Source organism: Microtus pennsylvanicus, chromosome 3 (genome assembly GCF_037038515.1).
Source record: "Microtus pennsylvanicus isolate mMicPen1 chromosome 3, mMicPen1.hap1, whole genome shotgun sequence".
NCBI lineage: Eukaryota > Metazoa > Chordata > Mammalia > Rodentia > Cricetidae > Microtus > Microtus pennsylvanicus.
In genome coordinates this window covers 130848572-130873476 of record NC_134581.1, presented here as the reverse complement: position 1 = coordinate 130873476, position 24905 = coordinate 130848572, and the positions used below count along the sequence as shown (strand labels likewise).

The window sequence follows — 24905 nt, the reverse complement described above, 5'->3', positions numbered from 1 at the left end:
TGAACAAACAATTTCTACATATGCAATTTAATAAGAGGAGGTTCACTTGAGACACCCTAAAAAAACAGCTTCCATGGTGACTTTCAAATTTACTCATCTAAGAAGAGACTGGGCCATATGCTAACATAGAGACAACACCCTGAACTCGCATCCACTGTAATGCTGAAACTAGAAGTTACAATCAATATGTTAAGAACTAACGTCAAATAGTGTAGAACATTTGAGCAGCACAAAGGATGGAAACGTAAACCGGGCGGTGGGGACACAGGCCTTTAATCCCAGCACTCGGGAGGCAGAGGCAGGTGGACCAGTATGATCTACAGAGTGAATTCCAGATCAGCCACAGTTGCACAGAGAAACCCTGTCTCGAAAAACAAACTAACTAAAATTATGGAAACCTAATCCATAATGGGAGCTCAGGAGACAGTTTCCAAAGGAGTTCTCTCTCCAGGATACTAGATCATTCTATTCTCTAACTCACTTAAACAACAGCAGTCACATAATAACAAGTCTATCTTGGGGAAAGGAGAGACTGGAACTTAACTAGTAATAGTAGCTACAAGTTCCTAGGCAAAAAAAGCAAAGCAGCATCCTCTTTGAAGGGCTTCAAGCAATCAAGGCCAGAACACACGTCTATGAGAGAAGTGGGCAGGTAACTGGAAGATGAAACTTCCAATTCAGAGAGTGGAAAGCTACAGAGTTTCTATACGTGGAGGAAGAATAATTCCAGGGCTGGGGAGGTAGGTGAGGAAGCAGCAACACCTAGGCCTGAATCCCAGTTCTTACCATGGGGGCAGTGGTGGGAGAATCCCTGCCAACAAGCCCAGTATCCTCACAGGTGAAGCCAGTTCCATAGGTGAAGCCAGTTCCTATTTTGTATGTGACTGAGTGGAAAGATAAAGAGCTCTGAATGCTTCCTGGGAGGTACTGAGCACATCTGAGCCATCACCAACAACAAAGTACTGTCACTGACAGCACACACTGTCAGCATAAGCCACTAATGTCTCCAGTACACCCAGAGGACCTCTGCAGCCTCCATCCCTTTACTTACTAGTACAGCTATGCCCTAAGTCATAGTCTCCCAAGCAGACACGTCCATATCTTCTTTCAGAGTTAAGTTACATTCTGCACATCATAGACATTTGAATCTGAAAACTAAAACCAACAAAACTACAGTGTAAAAGACTATTCGATTTGCTACTGTCAATAAAATACACAGTGAACATTCAATGAAATCTATGCAGTCACGTTCTGGGTCACACAGAGGGATTACCACACAGTGAAAACCAACAAAAGGCGCTTGAAAATTACGGACCCAAGACCTGGTAACTTCTCTTATCAAACAGATACACACTTTAGTGAGTTCTATCTATGTGCTATGTTTCTGTACTTCAAAACCCCAAGGTCTGGACAGATGAATGCCAAGAATGAGATTCTAGGCAAGGTCATGGTACTAGATTTAAAAACCAGCTAAAAATAAGTCATATAAACAAGGATTCATAACCTTGGGCTCAAGGTCTGGGGTGGGGAAGCATACTCAAGGTTTCAAGTATCAATCTACCTAGGGTCAGGGCCAGTATGGGGACAGCTACACAGGTCCAAAGGCGGCCAGTGACAAGACAGAAACTCAGACTCTGAAACAAAGGAACCAAACATGAGATTAGATTAAAATCTATTGATACAACAAAGTCCACGAAGAGTAAGTTGATTTCTCAATGTTAATAAGAAAACACAAGTTGATACAAGTATAAATCAGTATATTGTTCTGCTCTGTTCTTCAAGCACAGCAGCAGTGAGAAACCAGAACTGCCTGCTGCTGGCATGAGGACCGCACAATGGCCACCTGCTACCTGTAGTAACCTGTCCCTAACTAACGGGACACACCTTCCTCTCAAGAGCTTCTAGCGCAAGGGCCCCGGCATGAGCAGTGGTACAAAGCTAACAGAGCTGTAACTGGAGGTCAGGGGATGAGCAGTGAGAAGCTGGCTTTGCTCCTCTCCTCTTTTCTATCTGGGCTTCACTAGCCAAGCTTGCTCATTCTCAGCATATGCTCTCCCAAGACTGAAGCAACTCCCGGGTCAGAGCAGAGCAGTGGCCAGGTGATCCACACTGCTGCTCGACACCAAGCATCTTGATATTAGCGACACAGCAGAAGACTGACTGTTTTTCCTACTTTTTATCTTTTTCCTTCACTTTATTTTTAGTTTATGTTCATGGGTATTATGCCTAACTGTATGTCTTTGTATCACATACATGCAATGCCCACAGAGGCCAGAAGAGGTGTCAGATCCTCTGGAACCAGAATTACAGGTGGTTCTGAGCGGCCATGTGGGTGCTGGGAATAGAACTCAGGTCCTCTGGAAGAGGAGTCAGGGCTCTTACCTGCAGAGTCATCTCTCCACCCCCCCTTTTTTTTATTCGTTCAAATCTGGTTTTGTGTGTGTGTATGTGTGAGAGAGAAAGAGAGAGAAAGAGAGAGAGAGAGAGAGAGAGAGAGAGAGAGAGAGAGAGAGAGAGAGAGAGAGAGAGAATATACATATGAATGCAGATTCCCACAGAGGCCAGAAGACATTGGATCCCATGGAGCCGAGTCAGAGTTATAGGCAGTTGTGAGTCACCTAATGTGGGTGCTGGGAGCTAAACTCTGGTACTCTGAAAAAGCAGCATATTCTCTTAACCACTGAGCCACCTTCCAGTCCTGGCTTTTCTTACTTTAAAGCCATCGCTCATATTCAGAACAAATGCCTGAATCCAAGTATCAGGCATATACAATATGATATCAGTCTCACCGGATTGCTTCAAAAGATAGGATGGCATGTTTACACACCGCCAGGGCCTCCTGCTTTAGAAAGAATAATGCCAGCATCCTCGTGTCTCTACAAACCAAGGGAACACATTGACACTCTTTCCAGGGGTGGTGTTAGTTCATACTGAAATGTAACTGTCACTGTAATACTATTGAAGAGGTGCCATGTAGCAAGGACCAGTAGTATTAAGAGTTGTCATGAGATATTGTGATGAGAAGGTGGTACACCAGATGTTAGCACTTTGTAGCAAACTTTTTACCCTTATTGTTATCTCATTATAATCGCCCAGCCTGTGCAAAGACCAAGAAGCAGTCTAATGGAAGGAGCAGCAAGGCTAAGGCAGCAGGTTTCCACCACGTGAAACAGTGGGCAGTGGGCAGAGAAGTGATGGACTTAGGATGAGTCAGCCAGGCTAAGGTGGAAGAAGAAAGGTAATGACGACTACAGCTGGGGCAAGGCCAGCTGCTGACACGCTCACTATGACTAATGCCTGCTTGTTCCTCGTGACAAGGCAAGGAAAAGAGCATGGGGCTGAGGGTCAAGGACCTCGGCTGAAACCACAGCTCCACTGTGTGACTGGAGGTGACCCCACCTCTGAAATGCAACACGTTCAGCACAGAGGGAGGCACCATCATTTTAGTTTGTTTATTTGGGTCGTGTGGGATTTGTTTGTTTATTCTGTTGTTATCTGTGGATTTCTAAAGACAGTCCATTCAAAAGGACCTCAAAAAGCTGAAGTAATGGTTCAGTGATTAAGAGTACTAGCTGCTCTTCCAAAGACCTGGGTTCAATTCCCAGTACTCACATTATGGCTCCATCTATAACTACAGTTTGGGGGATCTGACCCCTCTTCTGGTCCTTGGGCACTGCATGCACATGGTGTACAGATAAACATGCAGGCAAAACACACACACACACACACACACACACACACACACACACACACACATATATATATATATATAAAACAATGAAAATAAAATTGAAAAGAACCCTAAAAAGTTCTTATTCAGTGAGAGAACACATTTTCCCCTTACATTATTTAGTGTTCCAGGATATACCACCCAAGAGTTCCCGAGTCCCAAGAGTCGAGCTCCTGAGTTTAAAGTGAACTGTTGAAATAAACTCAGTTTCTGGGCCCAGGAACCAAACAAATGTAGGTTTGAATTCCAATAAAATCCAGAAGCCTAATTGATGTGGGATTCTCCTCTGTGTGCTATGAATATCTTTTATTACCATTGGTTATTAAAGAAACTGTTTCAACCAAAGGCTTACTAGAGTAAAGCCAGGCAGGAAATTCGAACAAAGATGTAGGGAGAAAGTAGGCAGAATCAGAGGGACACCATGTAGCTGCCAAAGGAGACAGACGCCCCGGAAACTTTACCAGACTGATAGGACTTAACCCTATATCAGAAGGAAGCCACCCCAGAAGTGGGGAAAGGGTACCCAGAGCTGTCTAAGTCACTGACATCCCAGGAAAGGAACAAGAAGGTAAAACCAAGCAGGACAAGTGAAAGTCACCAAATACTGCCCACTCCAGTCTTCCACACAGCCTGGGGCTCAACCATCCTGACAGAGACAGGTCAAAACAGGAGACTGAAAGACAGCAAAATAGAAAATACAATCTTCCAGATTTTCCACTGTCAGAGAGATCTGTAACTATGGTTCTTCGTAGTTATTTTAAAGCCAATTTGGTTTATGTAGTAAGCTCCAGACAGCAGGGCTACACAGTGAGATCTTGTCTCAAAACAAAAGAAAAAGAAATCTCACAGTCATCTGATATATACTTTTACCAGATAAACTAGAAACAACCTAAAAAATCTTTCATAAGACATACGATCACCATACAAGAGTGCCACACACTGTTGTGACTGGAGTAAATGCTAAAAACAATGTTGGAGTCTATCTTCAGGGATGCCAAGTGTGGTGACATATTGGAGGACCAGCCTGAGCTGGACATCAAGATCCTATGTTCCAAAGAGAAAAAGAAAAATCTAAAGCAGCACAGAAATCATTAGTTAAGGGGCTGGAGAGATGGCTCAGGAGTCAAAAGCAAATGGCAAGAGTTAGTTTCCAGCACTCATGTCGCAGCTCATAAGACCTGAAATGTCTGCTCCAGGGCATTTGACATGCCCTCCCAACCCTCACGGACAACTGGACACCTGCGCACCTGTGCCATACAGCACATATGCACTCTCTCTCTCTCTCTCTCTCTCTCTCTCTCTCTCTCTCTCACACACACACACACACACACACACACACACACACCTTTAAAAACAAAAGCACTAGTTAGCAAGTGCTAAAGAACCCTTAGCTAAACTGATGGCAAGAAACAAATTCAGCAGAGATGAAGGGTACAGTATCGGCATAATACAAAATATATTCCATTTCTAACTAAATACTAAGAATGCATTATACAAAATGGAAACTCAGAAAGCATTTTTATAATAAGGAATAAATTAAACCAAGAAGATACAACACTTAAACATAATATTACAGAAAGATACCAAATAATAAATACATGGAGATGCATTCCAGACTCATGAACTGGGAGATTGATTACTGAAACGTGTGTGTGAAAGAGAGAAAAAAAAATGTAATGTTCCCCAATTTACTGATGAATTCAACAATCTTATCAAAATTCCAGCAGACTATTAGGTGAAAATAGAAAAAAAAAATGATCCTAAAACTCACATGATAATGAAGGAAATCAAAACCACCAAAACAGCATGAAAAAAAAGAGAAAGCTAGAGAACTTATATTCCTACTTCACCAAAACATTGGCGTAAGGGCAAACAGCAAAGTCAAGGAAGAACAAAAGTATAGGCATAAACCAGGTTCAAATGATTCTTCACAAGGCTACCAAGACCACTCAAAATAAGAAAAAACTTCAGCAACTTGTGCTGGGACAAACTAGATGTCAAACATGCAAAGAGAGGGTGGACTTACTTCATGTTATATCCAAAAAGCAACTGAAACCTGACCAATGACTTAAGTATAAGAGACAAAATATAAAATTCCAAAAGGAAAACAAGGGGTAAATACTATGGCCTTGGATACAGCCAAGTTTGTTAGATATGACAACAGCACAAAAGAAAAATACAAAGACTGGGCTTTAAAAATAATTGGCCAGGCAGTGATGGCACACACCGTTAATCCCAGTACTCAGGAGGCAAAGGTAGGTGGGTCTCTGTGAGTTCAAGGTCAGCCTGGTCTATAGAGTGAGCTCCAGAACAGTCAGGACTGAACCACAGAGAAATCCTGTCTTGAAAGAGAGAGAGAGAGAAAGGGAGAGAGAGAGAGAGAGAGAGAGAGAGAGAGAGAGAGAGAGAGAGAGAGAGAGAGAGAGAATATATAGAAAGTATCTGGAGAGATGACTCTGCAATTAAGAACATGTATACAGCTCTTCTAGGATCTAAGTTCAGTTCCCAGCACCTACTTCAGGGTACTCATAACCACCTGTAACTCCAGCTCTGGGGGATCTGATGCCCTCTTCTGGCCTCTCTGAACACTGCACTCAGATGCACAAACCCATACACAGATATACATATCTAAAAATAAAAAATTCTAAAACATTAAATTAAAATAAAAGGAAGTTACCAAAAAACTCAGATAACTAATAGAATAAAATATTTACAGAGCGTGTATCTGCTCAGTATCCAAGATATTTAAAGAATTCAGCAACAAAAGACAACCTAATTTTTAAAAGGCCAAAGAGTACAAACAGACTAGCAGATGCATAAAAAGATGCTCACACCACCAGTCATTAGAAAACCCAAATCAAAAATCACTGTAAGAAGCCATTACACACTGGACTGGTGCTCTCTAGAGTAATCAGGAAATGTTATCTAGGGTAGAAGAATGTTAACTGCTGAGTTACCATGGAAGTAGTCTCGCAGTTCCTGAAATAGTTAAACATAGAATCACCATTACCCAGGAATCCTGCTCTAAGGTGACTGACCAAAATTCAAATGACATACATACATCACAGAATTATATGACACCTCGTAATATGTACACTATATTTTTATGTATTTATTTAAGCATATTAAGAGACTCAAATTCTTTAGAAGAATAAACAGTTTCTTATACACAAATGCTTCATCGAAGCACTGATATTCATAATATCCAAAAGGTGAAAGTGACACAAATATCTGTGAAAGGGTAAAGGGCAAACAGAGTGTGTTCTATCTGTATGCTGGAATCTATGTACAGGAAGGTAACAGGCAAACAGAGTGTGTTCTATCTGTATGCTGGAATCTATGTACAGGAAGGTAACAGGCAAACAGAGTGTGTTCTGTCTGTATGTTGGAATCTATGTACAGGAAGGTAACAGGCAAACAGAGTGTGTTCTATCTGTATGCTGGAATCTATGTACAGGAAGGTAACAGGTAAACAGAGTGTGTTCTATTTGTATGCTGGAATCTATGTACAGGAAGGTAACAGGCAAACAGACTGTGTTCTATTTGTATGTTGGAATCTATGTACAGGAAGGTAACAGGCAAACAGTGTGTGTTCTATCTGTATGCTGGAATCTATGTACAGGAAGGTAACAGGTAAACAGAGTGTGTTCTATTTGTATGCTGGAATCTATGTACCAGAAGGGTAACAGGCAAACAGAGTGTGTTCTATTTGTATGCTGGAATCTATGTACCAGAAGGGTAACAGGCAAACAGAGTGTGTTCTATCTGTATGCTGGAATCTATGTACAGGAAGGTAACAGGCAAACAGAGTGTGTTCTATTTGTATGCTGGAATCTATGTACAGGAAGGTAACAGGCAAACAGAGTGTGTTCTATCTGTATGCTGGAATCTATGTACAGGAAGGTAACAGGCAAACAGAGTGTGTTCTATCTGTATGCTGGAATCTATGTACAGGAAGGTAACAGGCAAACAGAGTGTGTTCTATCTGTATGCTGGAATCTATGTACAGGAAGGTAACAGGCAAACAGAGTGTGTTCTATTTGTATGCTGGAATCTATGTACAGGAAGGTAACAGGCAAACAGAGTGTGTTCTGTCTGTATGCTGGAATCTATGTACAGGAAGGTAACAGGCAAACAGAGTGTGTTCTATTTGTATGCTGGAATCTATGTACCAGAAGGGTAACAGGCAAACAGAGTGTGTTCTATTTGTATGCTGGAATCTATGTACAGGAAGGTAACAGGCAAACAGAGTGTGTTCTATTTGTATGCTGAAATCTATGTACAGGAAGGTAACAGGCAAACAGACTGTGTTCTATCTGTATGCTGGAATCTATGTACAGGAAGGTAACAGGCAAACAGAGTGTGTTCTGTCTGTATGCTGGAATCTATGTACCAGAAGGGTAACAGGTAAACAGACTGTGTTCTGTCTGTATGCTGGAATCTATGTACAGGAAGGTAACAGGTAAACAGACTGTGTTCTATCTGTATGCTGGAATCTATGTACAGGAAGGTAACAGGTAAACAGACTGTGTTCTATTTGTATGCTGGAATCTATGTACCAGAAGGGTAACAGGTAAACAGACTGTGTTCTATTTGTATGCTGGAACTCATGCACAGAGTTTCCTTTCAGAGTGATAAATACTGCAAAACTAGATAGGGATGATAGGAATACAGTCAGTACTGGGCAAGTACTAAATGCCATTTTATAATAGTTGATGGCTATTTATTTATATTAACTAATAAAAAGATACAAAAATAGGATCATGACCTAAAAAAACATAAAATTTTAGATAATTTGATTTTCTATTTAAAAACTACTTCAGGTTTTTAAATACATTCAAGGAGATTTCACCTTGGCTTTTTTTTTCTTTGTAAGTTATCATGCTGGTTAGTTTTATGCCAACTTGACATAAAGAAGAATCATTTGGGAAGACAGAACCTTGAGAAAATTCCCCCATCAGACTGAACTGTGGTGCATTTTCTTGATTGATGACTGGTGTGGGAGGGCCCAGCTCGCTGTGGGTGGTGCCATGCCTGGGCAGGTGGTCCTAGGTGCTGTATGAGAAAGCAGGCTGAGAAGTCAGGGAGAGCAAGCCAGCTCACTGTGGCCTCTGCATCAGCGCCTGCCTTGAGTTCCTATCCTGACTTCTCTGGGACGAAGTGTGACCTTTGACCTGATGGTTGTAAGAGGAAATAAATCTTTTCCTCCTCAAGTTGCTTTTGCTCATGGTGTTTATCACAGCGATAGAAACAGTTATCCTCTCAAAATATTAAGAATGTACTCATAGTAGATTGTTTCTTACCAGCAGACTCCTTCCCATTCTGTTTTTCATAAAGGGTGCCCACAGACATCAGGAAGACAATAACCAGGAATACTGGGATTCTCCATGAGCCAGCCAGTGATGCTGAAAATCATTAAGAATTAGCATTCTTAGTTAACAGAGCATTTTGATATTCGTGCTAATTAAGAAATCATTTCATGGGGAAAATGTTTGTAAAGGACACTTGCAGGTAAACCCCAACTCAAGGACAGTTCCGTTCTTTCTCTCAAAAATCAAGGCATGTTCCAGCCTACTCTTAAGAGTCAATCCCCAACCCATTACAGATACCCACACACCCCTCACAGGTTTCAGGTCACCCCAAAATCAAGTTCAACCTATGGAGCATCTGATACTAGAACAAAAAGAGTCAGGCACTGATCCTGAAGCCAGGAAGCCAGCCTAATTTTCTGAAAATGGCACTAGATTTGAACTCAGTCTCAAGAAAGGGCCCAACAAACCCAAAGGCTACAGCCAAAGCTCCCACAGTATACAGTTAATCCCCAAGCACCTGCCTTCCCTGAGTTCACATGGGACTCCCTCCTCTGCCTTCTGCAAACTTACCCTGAGTCACATCCTGCAGATAAACCTAATGGTGCCAACTCAACAATTCTATAGAGTACTGCCCTCCTAAAATCAGAGCCTCAGCAGTCAGCTAGGCTTAGCTGTTGCTTTCTTGGGGGGAAGGAAGAGCAACTTACAAAGAAGGTTCATTCTAAAAGGTACTTTCAGCTACCTGCTTCTCTAGGTTGCTCAATTATTTTGTTTTTAAATTAGAAAGAACCTATTATTCCCATCAACTAAGGCTTAGAAATATGTCTTGCCCAATTCTGTACATAATGCTGAAAAACCATTCAAGAGCAACAGCAGCAGCCCAATACCACCACTACCACCAGCCCCACCCAGCTAAGAGTGAGCTGCTCCTCAGGACAGGAAACCCATGACTCTGAGAAGGCCTGACATGGAACTGTCTTTCTGATGCTTCCTGAAGTTCTGGCATCTCCCCCTCATGATCAGGGCCTGCTTAAGTCACTCTTTCACAGGATGGACAGTCCTTCGACTCTTAGGAAGTGGTTTTCCTATTTCATGCACTCTTCTTACCCAATGTCCTCCCCCATTCCTGTCCCAGGTCCTTCCTCTTAGCCAGACTAAAAGTCTCCAGTCCTTCAACAAGACTCTTATCATCCTTGGGGGCTTATCTATTTCCTCCCCAAGTCTGCCACAAGCAGAATAAGCTAGAGGGTCACTATGGCTGCAGTCTGAGGCACACTCACCCTTCAAGGACTTACTAAAAGAATGCATAAGGAATTTAAAGATCAACAATGAATCTTCGCTGAAGATTAGAGAAAGCTCAAAGCTCAACATTTTCTCTAGACTATGTTAAAGAATTTTAAATGCAACATAAAGCACTACACAGAACTCACTTTCACTGGTCGGTCTCTGCTGACCTTAACTACAGTTACAGGGCGACTGCTCACAAAGAGGAATTAAAAAGGACCCACCTATATGAAAAAGCAGTACCATCCAGACAGGAATCGAAACTGCTCTCAAGTAGCGTTCGGTGTTCGCATTCCACTTGAATGAAACCATCAGCACATAGCCAACCACCAACGTCCAGATCTTAAATAAATGAAGTAAGACACAGGTATAAAATACATACAGCAAAAGGCACGTGTCGTACAACATCTGCAGAGTCTAAGCACGCTGAACACCACTGGAGCTGTGTGTGGCGTGCCTGGGCCTCCCTCTCTATTTAGATATGTTTAGACAGGCATTTAAAACTCAGGCAGTGATACTTAAATAATTAATAAAGTACATTGTTTTAAGACATACATGCTAAAGTTCAAAATCCACTTAACATTTTTAAAAAGATATAATAGTTAATATGTAAGCAGCAGATTTAAATTAAAACTAGTCTTGTAGAATTCCTACAAGTTTTTATTGGTTAATGGCTGTTAAAAGAAACAGGTAAAAAGATCCCACATTTTAACCTATAAAAAGTTAGTATGAGAGCCATTTTTAAAGCTAAAAGAATTAGATGAAGTATGAATCTGCTGATAATCTAAGTGACAGGTATTTCAACCCTAACCTAGAATTATATACTCCAGTTAAAAAGGGTGTCAGAAAAAATATTACAAGAAGAAACAGTAAAAGTTTAAAAAGTCAGGTCCCCTCCTCCATCCCTCTACCCTACAGCTGAATACCATCACTAAATCTGCATCACAGCTGCCGCTGCCCTTATTACTACAACAGTGTTCAAGCGAACACTTGCAAAGAGCAATCTGAGCACCAAGAACATGAGTTTGTGAAAGTAAAATTCAAGTATGGCTTGAACCGGGGGGAGGGGGTGTTAAAGTGAAAACGAAGAAGGACTTAATGATCTAATTCGGAGCACAAAGGAAAAAAAATCAAAAATAGGATTACCACAAAAGACAGGGGAACCACCCAGAACTCCGTCACTAAAAGTAACCCAGTTTTTAAAACATGCACAGACTTGGACATGAATTTGGACCTGGAACTAATCCTTACAAAGTAACGACAGAATCTGAAAAAGCTTGACATAAATTCCTCAGAACTGATGAGAAGTGATGGCCTAAAAGACTGATGGAGAAATGATTAACTAGGGTGATTCACAAATACAGGTTGTTCAACCATTGAACTGGGTCTGGCGGGACTATGGGTGTGGTGCATATACGCGGCACTTGTGAGGGTCAGGGATCTTCCCTGTACAGCGGGCTCTCCCAGTGACAGCTCACAGACCGGACAATCAGTGCCTGCTCTCCTCTGACTGCCTTGGTGGAGCTACAGGAACGCACTGGCACTCCCCTCTTCGTACATGGGTGCCAGGGATCCCAACTCAGGTCCTCAAGCTTGCATACTTTTCCAACTGAGTCATTCCCCAGACTTAAATGAGTACTGTTTTCAAAAAAGGTCTCAAAGTTTTAAATTTCCAATACAGCATTAAGTTTAAGATGAGATAGAAAACATATATAATAAACTACAACATGGTAAGGGAAGAAATGTGCCAGGCAGCTGATGGTTAATGAACAGAAGACATTTTTCCTTTTCTTTCTTGTTCTTGTTTTTTTCTTTTAGCCTGGAACTTGCTATGAAGCACAGGATGACCTTGAACTCCTGCTCCTCCTGCCTCTTCCTGCCAAATGCTGAAATTCTGGGGAAAGGGAGGGTTTGCCACGCTATGATTTGAAATGAGGCCCTCACACATTCTTGATGAGTGTTCCACCAGAGAAAGGACTTGTCTACAGTCTGAAGTTTAATTAGAATTCACACACACACAGGTTTTGTGGACAACAGGTGTGCAGGAGCCCTTGGAGATTAGAAGGGGTTTCAAATCCCCCGAAGCTGGAGTTACGGCTGATTGTGAGCTAAGTACTGAGAACAGTACCGGGGTCCTCTGGAAGAGCAGTAAACATTTCCAACTGCTGAGCCTTCTCTCTAACCTAAAATTGGTTTGTTTGGTTTCCTCCCCCCGCCCAAGTTTTATTTTGTGAGTATGGGTATTTGGCCTCTATGTATGTCTGTGTACCATATGCATGCCTGGTGCCCTTCCCCGGGGACTGGAGTTAGAGACAGCTATGAGCTGTCATGTGGGTGGTCAAACCCAGGGCCTCTGGGAGTGCAGCAAATGTCCTTAGCTGCTAAGCCATCCCTAGCAATCTGCTTTTGTAAGCACAGGGTAAGAAGTGGTGCTAGAAAATGAAAGCATACAGAGAGTGACCCTTAGGAAGGGACAGACGTCAGCCCCACTGCACACTGCGGCCATCAGTCCCCAGACGAGTCCAGCCATCCATGGCAAACCTAGAACCCAGCTTCTAAAGCTGCAGGCTGTGATCCAGAAATGACTGTGAGAAATCTGTTGACAGCACAGGCTCTGAACACGCAACCATGGAAACGTAATCCAAAATCTGATCCATACAAGCCTCAGGTGTTGCCGTCAGTAAGTCATGTGACCTCACTAAGCCAAGGTGCACACATGCGCTCACTGCCCTCCCACAAAGCTTTTAGCTAGGGAAAAAGAGCGACTTTTTAAGGATTTTCTAGCCATCATTCCACAGCATATAGCTAGCGGACCATCCTATCTGTGGAGTGCACTGTTAGGATTTTTATTTTTAAAACTTAGAGTTGTTGACCAATTTCTAAAAACAAGATAAATAAATAAATTTGGGTGATTCGGGCTTGAGTCTACGCCAGACTGTCCAGCAGTTTTTGAAACAGTCCTGAAAGACAGCCTTGGCATTTGCACTGTGTACTTAAGCCAAGCGACACTCTCAGAACTGCTGATAAAATCGGAATATCAACTCTTAAAAACACCAAAGATGCTGTGCCTGCAGTTAAACATCTGACCAAGATTTAAATCTCTATGTAAAAAATAAAATAAACACACTCATCTCATTAGTACAAATATTTGATTTTATCTTTAATAAATGACTAAGGTATATATACAGCAAAAACTGTCGTAAGATATGTTTATGGGGTTGGAGAGTTGGCTCAGTGGTTAAGAGCACTGACTGCTATAGCAGAGGACTTTGGTTCAATCCCAGTGCCTACATGGTAACACAGAACCTGTAACTCCAGGCCTAAGGGACCTGACATCCTCTTCTGCCTCCACAGGCACTACGTACATGCTGCGCACAGACATAGGACATGCAAGCAAAACATCCATACATCTAAAATAAAATTTAAATATACTTAGAATTTATTAACACTAAATGATTGATTATAAACCTATAAACTACAAGAGCTAAGGTCACATAAAATTTTCTCAGTAAAAAGGGCTCATGAGTGGAAAAGTTTACAAAGCTCTGGAAAAGTCCTAATCAAACTCACAACTTACACAAACCTGGGAATAGCAGGACAGAGACCTGCCAACCTACAGGGCCTAACATAACCCACAGCTAGGACAATGTGTTAATTTAAGGAAGATTTCATTTAATGAAAAGAGATGCAAAGCTATGTTTTCAGGTCCAAAATTCCAATGTACAAAACAGGGAGTGGGGAGAGAACACCTAAATTCAGCAGTCAATGTATAAATGTCTGCTTATAAAAATGTAACTCAGCACCAACATGAGCTTTAATACAGGCTAAGGCAGCAAAAGAAAACTATAATATGATACAAACGTAGCTAGATGGGTGAACTCTCTGGCTTACAAAGTAGAGAATATCAACATTTGATAGCTCTTCTCAGATAATGGGTGTCTTAGTTGAAGTTTCTATTGCTTCGATAAAACACCATGACTAAAAGCAGTTTGGGGATGAAAGGGTTTATGGCTTACACTTCCCTATCACAGTTCATCACCGAAAGAAATTGGGACAGGACCTCCAGGCAGGAACTGAAGCAGAAGCCACGAAGAAGTACTTCATGCTCAGTTTGCTTTCTTATATATCCCGGAACCACCTGCCCAGGGTGGCGGTACTCACGGTAGGCTGGGCCCTCCCACATCATCAATGAAATGTCTACAGCCTTTGTCTAGAGGCAATCTGATGGAAGCATTTTCTCAGTTCAGGTTAATAATCCCAGCTAACTCTAGCCTGTCAAGGTGATTAACAAAAAAGTCAGGACAGAGGAGGAACAGTCATCTGGGAACAGGCAAGCAGCTTCATCGTCTGCGGTCCCGGTGCAGAAATAACTGTGGAAATGATGAAGCAACATATTCTGTTTGATATACGAATAAAATTTTCCAGCAACCAATAGCTGTCTAAAAACAGAGCAAGCTCCTATCTCGAATGGCATTTGAACATGAGGAGTTAGAAATGGCTGCCCTCGGCAAGCAGAACTACAAAAAGTCTACATCTCCAGATTAAGTCTAAGAAGCTGTGTCTGTACTAACAAGGAATCTGCGTCACTAAGAAAAAGAAACTGCACATTTCAGATTTTCTAAGAGAAATTTCAACCTAAAGAAAAGCATGCTATTTTTATCCAGTAAACATGAAGCTCCCAGATTACATTACTTTAGGCTAAAACACTTAATTCCCCAATCCACTTCCAGGACTGTTCTACAGAAACACCAGTGTGCAGATAAATACAAAATATTCAGGTGCCGTTTGCAATACAGCTCCAAAAAAGGAAACGCATTCAGAACTTAAAAAATGTGATGACTATATTCAGGAGCAGGGTGTAAAGTCATGCATGTGAAGGATAACGGTGAGAATATACTCAGCAACAATTAAAAAATTAAAATAACTGTCTTCAGGCAGCTGGATCTCAGGGTGGTGCTTCTTTATGCTCGCTGTCTTTGCTGAATTTTCCTAAGGGTTATTTAATGTTTTCGTAAGTAGAAAAAGAAATGCTGTTCCTTTAAGATGTGCTACCTTGGGCAGTTTTACAGGCATTTTCAAGCATTTCTTCAGAGAGACAGAAATACTGCTAGCTCAAAAGACAGAACACACACTTGAGTTTTGGATAATATAATTACCAATGGTTAAAACTGTTTATTGCCTCTGGATTTATTGGAATACACAAAAATCTGTCATAAACATAGGCATATGGGACAGAAGTATTTACGCCACAGCAGCGACAGCATAGGGTCCACAAGAGGAGGGCGGGTAACAGCCCAGTGAGAACAGTGATGATAGAAAAGGGTTTCTGTAGTGCAGTATATGCATGCATACATGAAACTAAGACACAGACATTTGCTAAGGTCACCCAGGTTCAGAAATGAAGTCAGAAGGCTGTCAGTTAACAACAGCATCTGTTTGGTGGGAGCGATGGAAGAAAAGGGGACAACTGACTTTTACCATATAAATTTCTGCGCTGCTTAACTGTTCTTTATGTAAGGAGCATGCTTTCCTTGATAAGCTTTTCACATCACAAAGCAGTCTTTAAAATAACTTAATGAAAAGTATTTATATTTGCTCTGTGATCACATTTAATAAACGTCTGTTTTGTTTGGAGGAGAGGGGTTGCTATGGCCTGGGCACAACCCCAGGGCGTTGCACACAAGGAGCAAGCAGAGGCTCCATCTCTGAGCTGGGTTTCCAGCCTTCAATTCTAGTGCCCACTCCTTTTAGGGTGTTGTTCTGTGTGATACAGAATCTCACTGTGTAGCTCACGCAGACCTCAAGTTCACAATCCTTCTATCTTGGCTTCCCAAGCACTAGGATTACAGAGCCACCATGCTTTATCCAGGGCTTTATCCCCTCACCCAGAAGTCAACTTCAGCTCCACTTAGCTTTATGTGCAAACCTGCTTGTGTGGGATTTTTCTCCCAGGCATAAATCACTGGCCACAGTTGACCCGAGGGCACATTTATCCTCTTAAATATTCTGTGTCCTTTCCAAAATACATAATCCAATCATCTTCTAGCACCCGTGTACGAGAGATTATATAAAACTGCATCAAATTTAGCCGCATTTATTTAGCTCTCCGAGAAAGGCAATCACACTTTCCTTTCCCAAGACACAACTAACCACACATGGCATACTTTTCCGTTAAATAGCACATAAGTTATTTAACATAAGTGCTCAGTCTGTTAAAGTGCAAGTGTGTATGGAGGCCCACCTGGCCGAGTGAGAATAAAGGCTGGCTCAGGGATGCCTGCCTTGATCATTCCTCCAAGTCCTCTTCTTCTTCCCCCTTTTCTTCTTCTGAGACAGGTCTTTCACAGAACCTGGAGCTCGCCATTTCTCCTAGACTGGCTGGAGAACAAGCCACCAGGCTCCACCAGGGTCCATCTCCTCCCCATGCTGGCTGCCATTTGTGTTCTGAGGGGCCAAACTCAAGTTCTCAAGCACTTCCCCACTGAGCCATCTTCCTGGACCCTTTCCTAAGTCCCTCTCAGACAGAAGGCAGACTCCCCTATGGAGCAGGGTCTGCTTCAAGTACTTCCTTCTCCTTTAAAATTTTCTTCTATTTTGAAAACTATTCATTTGAGTCAGGAGCTCTCAGAGCCAAACTTGTAATTGTGAAGGACCTTCCTCTCAGCTGCCACCAGGTAAGCAGCAACAAGCCTCACAAGGCTTCCAAGAGGAATGGTGTAGACCAACAAGGCTGGCCAGGGTGCAATTCTTAGTGACCCTTGTGACCCTGAACAAGACCTCAAGGAGACTGAGGCATCAGGCAAGCCAACCCTTCATTTGGCACAACTAGGGAGGGCTGAGTGCCCAGAATAAGGCCTTGGTCACAGGTCACAAAGCAATCTATCGCCAAGTTCATAACTCCAATCTTTCAGCCCTCGCTGTTTCCAACACTACTTCTTTATAAAAATGGGAGGCAGGCCTTGGAGAAATCAAAACTACTACTGCTGCAAACTAGAAATGGCCTCCTCCTCTCTCAACAAGTCTGAACAAAGGGAAAGAGGGATCAAAACATTCCCAGTAGAGAAAAGAAGTATAGCAAGGGATGCTACTAGGCTCTCAGATTTATCCTGCTGAACCCCACAACACCAGAGCATGGGGCGTCAGATGAACTTTCTTAAGCCTTCTGAAAAACTTACGAAGTGAGTCCATATTCTAACTAACACACTTGAGACTGCTGGGAAAGAACTGCTGCTAGCAGGAAGAAGGAGTTTTCCACTTGTAGCCAGGGCAGTGCTGAGAGGGAACCAGGTAAAGAAAAGAGCTTAACTACTCCAAAGGGGGCAGAGAGGGAGAAACCGTGAGCTGGTGACAGAGGAAAACGAACAGCAGTACCAAGAGAAAGAAAACCAGGACTGAAACGCTGCATAGACAGACAGCAGGATAAACAAAGACAACAGGGGAACAGCTGTGACTAGACCAATTCTGATATTCTTTCGACTTTTCCTTTAAACGTAAGTCAGTCTGTCTTTCTAAGTTAAAGATTCAAACACGTGCGCCTGGAGAAGCTTCCTCCACCCTTACTGCAGGGTGCCAGGGAGTTCTGATGACAGCAGGTCTTCACCTGTCAGCATCGAGTTGAGAGCAGGAGCAGACAACTGCTCTCTAGTGTTTCAGCTATGAAATCTCTCCCTCCTACTGGGCAGGACTGCTCCAACAACCCAACGGTCCCAGAGTCAGAAGCTAGCTCAGGGCTAGCACACAGTACACATACAAAAGCTGGAACCTGAATGGATGACTTTCCGGACACCCAAAGTGTCTGCTTACGTGGTACTTTCTCTCTCTGCCTCCCTCATGCAGGCTCACACTTACAAGTTGTGGAAAAGCATAAAGGCTGCTGTTTTGTATCAGGCATTCCAAACACTGTGGTCTATGAGATAGAAACTTGGAGTAGGCCCCGGCCCGGGCAACTGTTAAGCCTCAATCAGAGCTGTCAGGTACAGGCTGACAGGCCCCACTTCACTCCCTCCTCCTCTCCTACAGCTTCTGCAAAACTCACTGATGCTTGTTGTTCTCCACTGGATCAACCTGGAAGTACCCGTCTCACTGAGTACTCTCACCACTCGCTTCTAACTCACTCACCCATGCCTTTGATAATGGGTTTATTGTGTTTTTAACTCCTTCTCATCTGCCTTTCTCTCATCACTGTGACCAGCCAAGCTAGAAGTAGCATTTGCTGAAGGGCTGTGGGTGTAAGAGTAGTAAACCCTGTTACGGCACACATAAGAGCTTGAGTCCAACTCTCAGAACAACCAAAAAACAAGCACACTGATGGGGTTTTCTGCCCTCCAACCCCCAAACTCAATACGTGTGAATACAGGCATATAGAGTACCCTCAGTAAAAGGCTCTTCAACATGCAGCTTCACGAGTGCTCACTTCCTCAAGTCCTTCCACCCCGTGGGAGGGATGTGCAGAAATGCCCGGCTTCCTCCCATCCCCACCAGTTTACATCTGAACTCCACCTCCTACTCCAGCTGAAAACACATGCTCTTCATGTAAAGCAAGCCTTTCCTTTCTCATGTCCTAGAGTTCAGTGGAGGACACCTGTCAGCAGCTGAACTATTACAGAATCTGTAATCGAGTCTGAATTTCTTGAGGACTTTGCTTATAAGTACATAATGATCTTTTATATGAGTTTAATCCATGTAACTGACTTGTTTAACAATGAAGGGGCAATAATTTCAGCTTCTTTTTTTTCTTTTAAGCCTTTTGTTTGTTTGCTTTTTGTTTTGTTTTCATTTTTCGAGACAGGGTTTCTCTATGTGATTTTGGTGCCTGTCCTGGAACTCACTGTGTAGACCAGGCTGGCCTTGAACTCACAGAGATCCACCTTCCTCTGACTCCTGAGTGTTGGGATTAAAGGCGATTGCCATCACACCCGGCTTTTTAAAGACTTTTTTTTTTATGTACGTGCACATAAGAGTCAGTCATGTATACGCAGGTGCATCTAGAAATCAGAAGAGGATGCTGGGATCCTTGGAGGTAAGAGTTACAGAAGGCTGTCAATGACCCAACATGGATGCTGGGAAGGAATTCAGGTCATGTGGAAGAGCAGTGAGTCGTCAATCTCTGAGCCATCTCTCCAAGCCCTGAATTTAACTTAAGAGTCAACCACGGGGTTGGAGGCATAGCTCAGTACTTGATCCTTGCCTAGAGCCGGCTAACACTTGAGTTTGGTCCCCAGCACAACTTTTAAGAGGTGCACCATAGATTTGTCCACCGGCCATCTATCTGTAAGGCAGTCACGCTGTGTGGTCCTGTGGCCTGTAACTGTGAGAATGTCCACTTTCTTCTGTGTATGGCTGTTCCAATAGGAAAATGCTAATTTATGAGGCTGAATGTACAACTCAGTAGCACACATGAAGCCCTGGGTCCAACCCCCAGCACTAATAATAGTAATAATAATGTGCTCATATACAATTATATGCACTCCAAAGACAGGGTACCCAACCCTGTGTTCAATCAACTTTACACTTTGGCAAATTGAAACCTGCTTAGCAAATAAAGGCGACTATTTTGTAACTTAGTAATGTCAGGGCATATTCATCTTATTTCATTAATAAATAAAATGAATAAAAGTGAAATAGTATGAGGTGTGTATACACTGGACCTCATGCAAGCTAGGATCTTCTCTATCCCTGCGATACATTCTTAGCCCCTGTGGGACTTTATCGATTGACATTCTTAAACATTAAACAGCCACTTCATTTTAACTTTGCCCAATAAATATGCGGACAAACTAACCTGCGAGTATCTGAGTCAGGAAAGGTGTCTCTAAGATTATCTTTGAAATTCCTTTCAATTCTGAAGTTTCTAAATTGGCAGTTCAACCATAACCTGCCTCTCTTTACAAGTCTACTGCTAATCTGGACTGGCGGGGATGTTCAAAGGCCCACACATAACAAAAAGTTATCGGAAAGCTCCTAGAGTTTCGCATGAACTATATATAGAGAAAGAACTAAACTGTGGGACATTATCCGCATGAAACGAAAGCTTTAGTTTGAGAGCTTGAGAAATCCGAGTTACCCAAGTTCTAATTAACCCCTAGCCTAGTAAAAAGTCAGCTCCTCTTAACTGTACAAAGGCAAGTTGGATTCGACACCCAGATGTGCCTGCCAGATGCGCAAAGTGGGTCAGCACTTTTCAGCCAAGGGACCTTTTCCCAACAAGTGGGCCGGTTTCAAATCACACCCGCTTCTCTAAAAGGAAGCGCGCCAAGATCCCCGGGCGTGGGAAGGAGAGCGGTCATCTGCGCTCACTGGAGCACGGGTGGAGGACCTTCGGCCGCCTGGACGCGGGCGTCCCGGGTCCCGCAACCCCAAAACGCACGCACTCACCCACAGGCTGCTGAAGTAGTCGAGGCCGCGGCAGATGAGCGCGCCCGCGTGCGCCAGCAGCACCTGGACGCCCAGGTAGCTGCCCAGGCAGTAGAGACCGTAGAGCAGCGGGCCCCCCGCGCCCAGCAGCAGCAGCAGGCGACGGCGGCGCAGCGCCTGCTCGCCCAGGGCCTCGACGCCGTAGTCGGCGAAGCAGAGCGGCAGCAGCAGCGCGGCCAGCACGATGGGCGTGTGCGCGCGGTGCAGGCGGCGCAGCCACAGGCGGCCCAGGCGCGTGAGGGAGCTCTTGAACGGGTGCAGGAAGGTGCCGCACAGCACGGCCCAGAGCAGAGGCCGCAGGAAGGCCTCGAGGATGAAGTACACGAGTACCGCGGCCCCGCAGCACAGGCACACGAACAGCACCGCGCCCGTGTTGTAGAAAGCCTGTTTGATGGGCTTATCGAAGCGCAGCGCCAGCGCCGCCGTACGTGGCGTCTCGCCCGGCCCGGCCGCGCGCGGGACCCGAGGCTCCGGCCGGGGAGATCCCCGCGGGCTGGGCGCTTCGGGAGCGCAGCCACGGTCGGCCATCGCGCCTCTGCCTGGACCGTGGGGCGGGGCTGCGAGCTGGCTGAGGAGCGCGGGCGGAGGCGGACGGTGCCGCGAGGGTTTGTGGGGTTTGTAGTACCCATACTGCGGGCAGAACATGCGCTAGAACCCAAGGAAACTACAACTCCCAAGAGGCTGAGCGCAAACGCCTCCGCCCTCGGGCCCTCTGGTCCCTCAGGGACCAGGTAACAAGTTTTGAGACGGTCCTAGAAAACGAAAAGTACGGGGACACAACTCTACAAACCCCCTTCTCTGATTGACGTCAACTTTTCCGGAAGCAGGATCCCAAAAGAGACGCTTTCAGAGATGGAAAACACAAGCTGTGCTCTATGCTTTGAAAGTATTTCTAAAAACACTGATGCACAGACTTAGTTTTATTGATTTATTTAATAAATACTTATTTTTAATCGTGAGTATGCAATGTGGGTGGGTGGCCAAAGAAGCCAGAAGCGCTGGATCCCCACTGCTAGAGTTACAGGTGGTTGTGAGCAACTTGACTTGGCTACTGGGACTAGAACTCCAGTCTTCTGGAAGAGTAATACATGCTCTTAACACTTTAAAGTGCTCTCTCGTGTGCATGACAGGATTTTAAGCAGCAGTTGCCCTGTGACAGTCTCTAATCAAGGAGGTTGGCTCCTATCATTTTATCCTGAGAACATCCCTCCAGAGATGTTACTAGTCTTGTTTTTGCAAATAAAGCACAGAGAATATTGCAGAACGATCACAGAGAAATTAAGTACCTGGCCTCATACAGCTGCCAAGTGGGTGAGTTGGGGTTCACACTAAGTACCCTTATTGTGTAGCTCTTACGTTCTATGCTAACTGATCTGAACAGGGGATCCTTTGGCTTCTATGGGAAGCCCCTTAGAGAACCATAATGTCCACCCACGATTAACTTTCTAACACAGAGTAGGAGCCTTTGGGAGCAATTTAAACGCCTCAGAGTGTGTATCAGTGTTTAACTGCCACTATTTGCTCCCCACTGAAGTGTTCTCTCTGGCAAGGGATAATGGACATCATAGTTCTTTTTTTGTTGTTGTTGTTATTGTTTGTTTGTTTGGTTGGTTGGTTTTGGTTTTTTTCGAGACTGGGTTTCTCTGTGTAGCTTTGGAACCTGACCTGGAACTCGCTCTATAGGTCAGGCTAGGACCTGACAAGGCAAACAATATTCATAATCCTGAATAGGAGCTCACGTGTACCAAGCAGGAGAAAGAATGAGTGGTATCCTTTCCCAGGAGCCTGTATGTGCTTACTGCATGATACTAAAACCTTAGTGCAATGGTCCTCAACCTTCCTAATGCTGCAACCCTTTAATACAGTTCCTGATGTTGCGGGAACCCCCAACCATAAAATTATTTCATTGCTACTTCATAACTGTAATTTTACTACTGTTGTGACTCGTGATGTAAATATTTGATATGTGGGACATCTGATATGTGACACACACACACACCCCAAGGGGTTGCAGCCTACACGTTGGGAATCGCATCCCTAGAGCACTCCTTTGTTTGCAGGCAAAGTTAAACAACTGAGATATAGAACTCTAAAGTTGGGAGGGGACATAGCAAGAGAAGGCCACTCCTGTGTTGAAGATGTGCAAGGCTGAACACTCGATGAGAACACTCAACGAAGACCTTGTTGTAACAGAGTGTTAGAACTGCAGCTTTAGAGCCAAATTATCATGAGCTATTTTTATTGCCCACTCCTGTCTAGCCTAACATCCTTTTGACCATCAGATAAAACCTTTAGCCAGGAGGTGGTGGAGCACACCTTTAATCCCAGCACTTCAGAGACAGAAGCAGGCAGATCTCTATGAGTTCGGGGCCAGCCTGGGCTATAAGAGCTAGTTCCAGGACAGGTGCCAAAGCTAGAGAAAGCCTGTCTTGAAAAAATAAATAATAATAAACTTTTAAAATGTGTTTTTGGCAGCCTACTAGCTTTCAACCCATCCAAAAGCTAAAAATGTCATCAGAGAGTAATTAAATACATGGCAGAATTTTCCCTTGTTTGATATAACTTACCTGCCCTATAGCCCTACTAAATGTTTTTGGTTAGTGCCTTAACTTATAACTTTCTTTGTCCTTTAACTAATAAGATCTCTTGTAACCACTTCCATGCTAGGATATATCTCCTGGGGCAACCTGAATACATTCCTAGGCCATAGGCACTCACATTTTGCTTAGGAAAAAACTGTGTCTTATTCCTTTTGAAATGAGTGCTGTGTTGCGGGTTGATAGGACCTAAGAACTAAATTTGAGAAAGGGACCCAAGTCCACTCAAATCTCAAGCTCATGGGGCATCCGCTCTAAGGTAGCTCTTCCAAAATGCCATACTTCTTAGATTCTCTTTGGTGGCATCACATGACTCAGAGAAGACCAGCTGCCTGGGCACCCCGGATGCAGTGGAGGACCCTGAGACCAGGCTGCGCTTGGCCTTCCAGTTACATGAATCAAGGTATTTTCTCATCGTGATATCTGTTGCAGTGACTGTTTTTGGCCCAGGGCATGGTTGAGACCCTTGAAAGTAGATCTCAAAATGCTTCCTTGCCAAGAGTCCTCTCTTGCTGTCCCAGACACTCACCTTTATGAATACAGCAACCTCCAAAGTCAGCATTGTGTCTCTAACATTTCTAGGAAATGGTAGCGAGGGGCTAAATATAATCACAGGTATGTCTGCCAAAGGAAGAAAGGGAGATTAAACCACACAAAAGGAGACGGTATACCACATGCCATAGAGTCAGAGCTCAGACTGGGATTGCGGGAACAACTCTAGTTGATAAGTCTAGATACAAACAAAATCTAAATCTTCTTCTGTGAAGCCTCTAGAAGAAAAATGCCCTGCCGACATCTTGATTCCACTGAGATCTCTGGCCACTAGAACAGTGAGACAATACATTTGTGTTGTTTTAAGTGACCGACTTTGTGGAAATCTGTTGAAGACAAAATAGCCTTGTCAAATTCAGGTGGAGCCAGTACGCATCCTGCTGATCTTTCTCCTTGCCTTGCCCTCCCCTTTCTTGGAGATGCTTCTGTCTCCACTGCCTATTTTGGTCCATCTCTTAGTCTTAGTCATTTCTGGCTGCTATCCCAAATTACACTAGACTAGATGGCTCAAATAGTTGTAGAAGTAGGGGGTTTGAGGTCAAGGAACCTGCACGATCAAGTTCTAGCGAGGGTTCTCTTGTCCCTAATCCCATTTTGACACTAATCCCATCAACAAAGGCTTCCTCAGCACCTTACACACACACACACACACACACACACACACACACACACACACCTGCATGCTGAATCCCCAACAGCTATCACAGTGGAAATTATAACTTCAGCATAGAAATACCAAGGGAGGGCTGGAGAGATGGCTCAGAGGTTAAGAGCATTGCCTGCTCTTCCAAAGGTCCTGAGTTCAATTCCCGGCAACCACATGGTGGCTCACATCCACCTGTAGTGGGGTCTGGTGCCCTCTTCTGGACTGCAAGCCTACACACAGACAGAATATTGCATACATAATAAAGAAAGAAAGAAAGAAAGAAAGAAAGAAAGAAAGAAAGAAAGAAAGAAAGAAAGAAAGAAAGAAAGAGAAAGAAAGAAAGACCAAGGGAATGAACACAGTCCCTGCAC

At 43.7% G+C, this 24905-nt stretch overlaps 1 protein-coding gene across 4 annotated transcripts in view; it reads right to left on the bottom strand.

Moving 5' to 3' along the window:
- The window catches only part of Tmem245 (transmembrane protein 245), a 77081-nt gene extending 55776 nt beyond the window's left edge, over positions 1–21305 (bottom strand). For 2 of the 4 annotated variants that reach the window (XM_075967180.1, XM_075967181.1), the window contains exons 1-3: positions 20701–21305; positions 10551–10668; positions 9034–9135 (exon numbers count right to left, since the gene is read on the bottom strand). In XM_075967180.1, coding sequence (XP_075823295.1) covers positions 9034–9135; positions 10551–10668; positions 20701–21267 — 787 coding nt within the window. In that variant the 5' untranslated portion in view covers positions 21268–21305. The remainder of the gene's footprint in view (positions 1–9033; positions 9136–10550; positions 10669–20700) is intronic. The other 2 variants (XM_075967182.1, XM_075967183.1) reach the window with 1 other exon arrangement.
- Positions 21306–24905: the final 3600 nt, after the last annotated feature.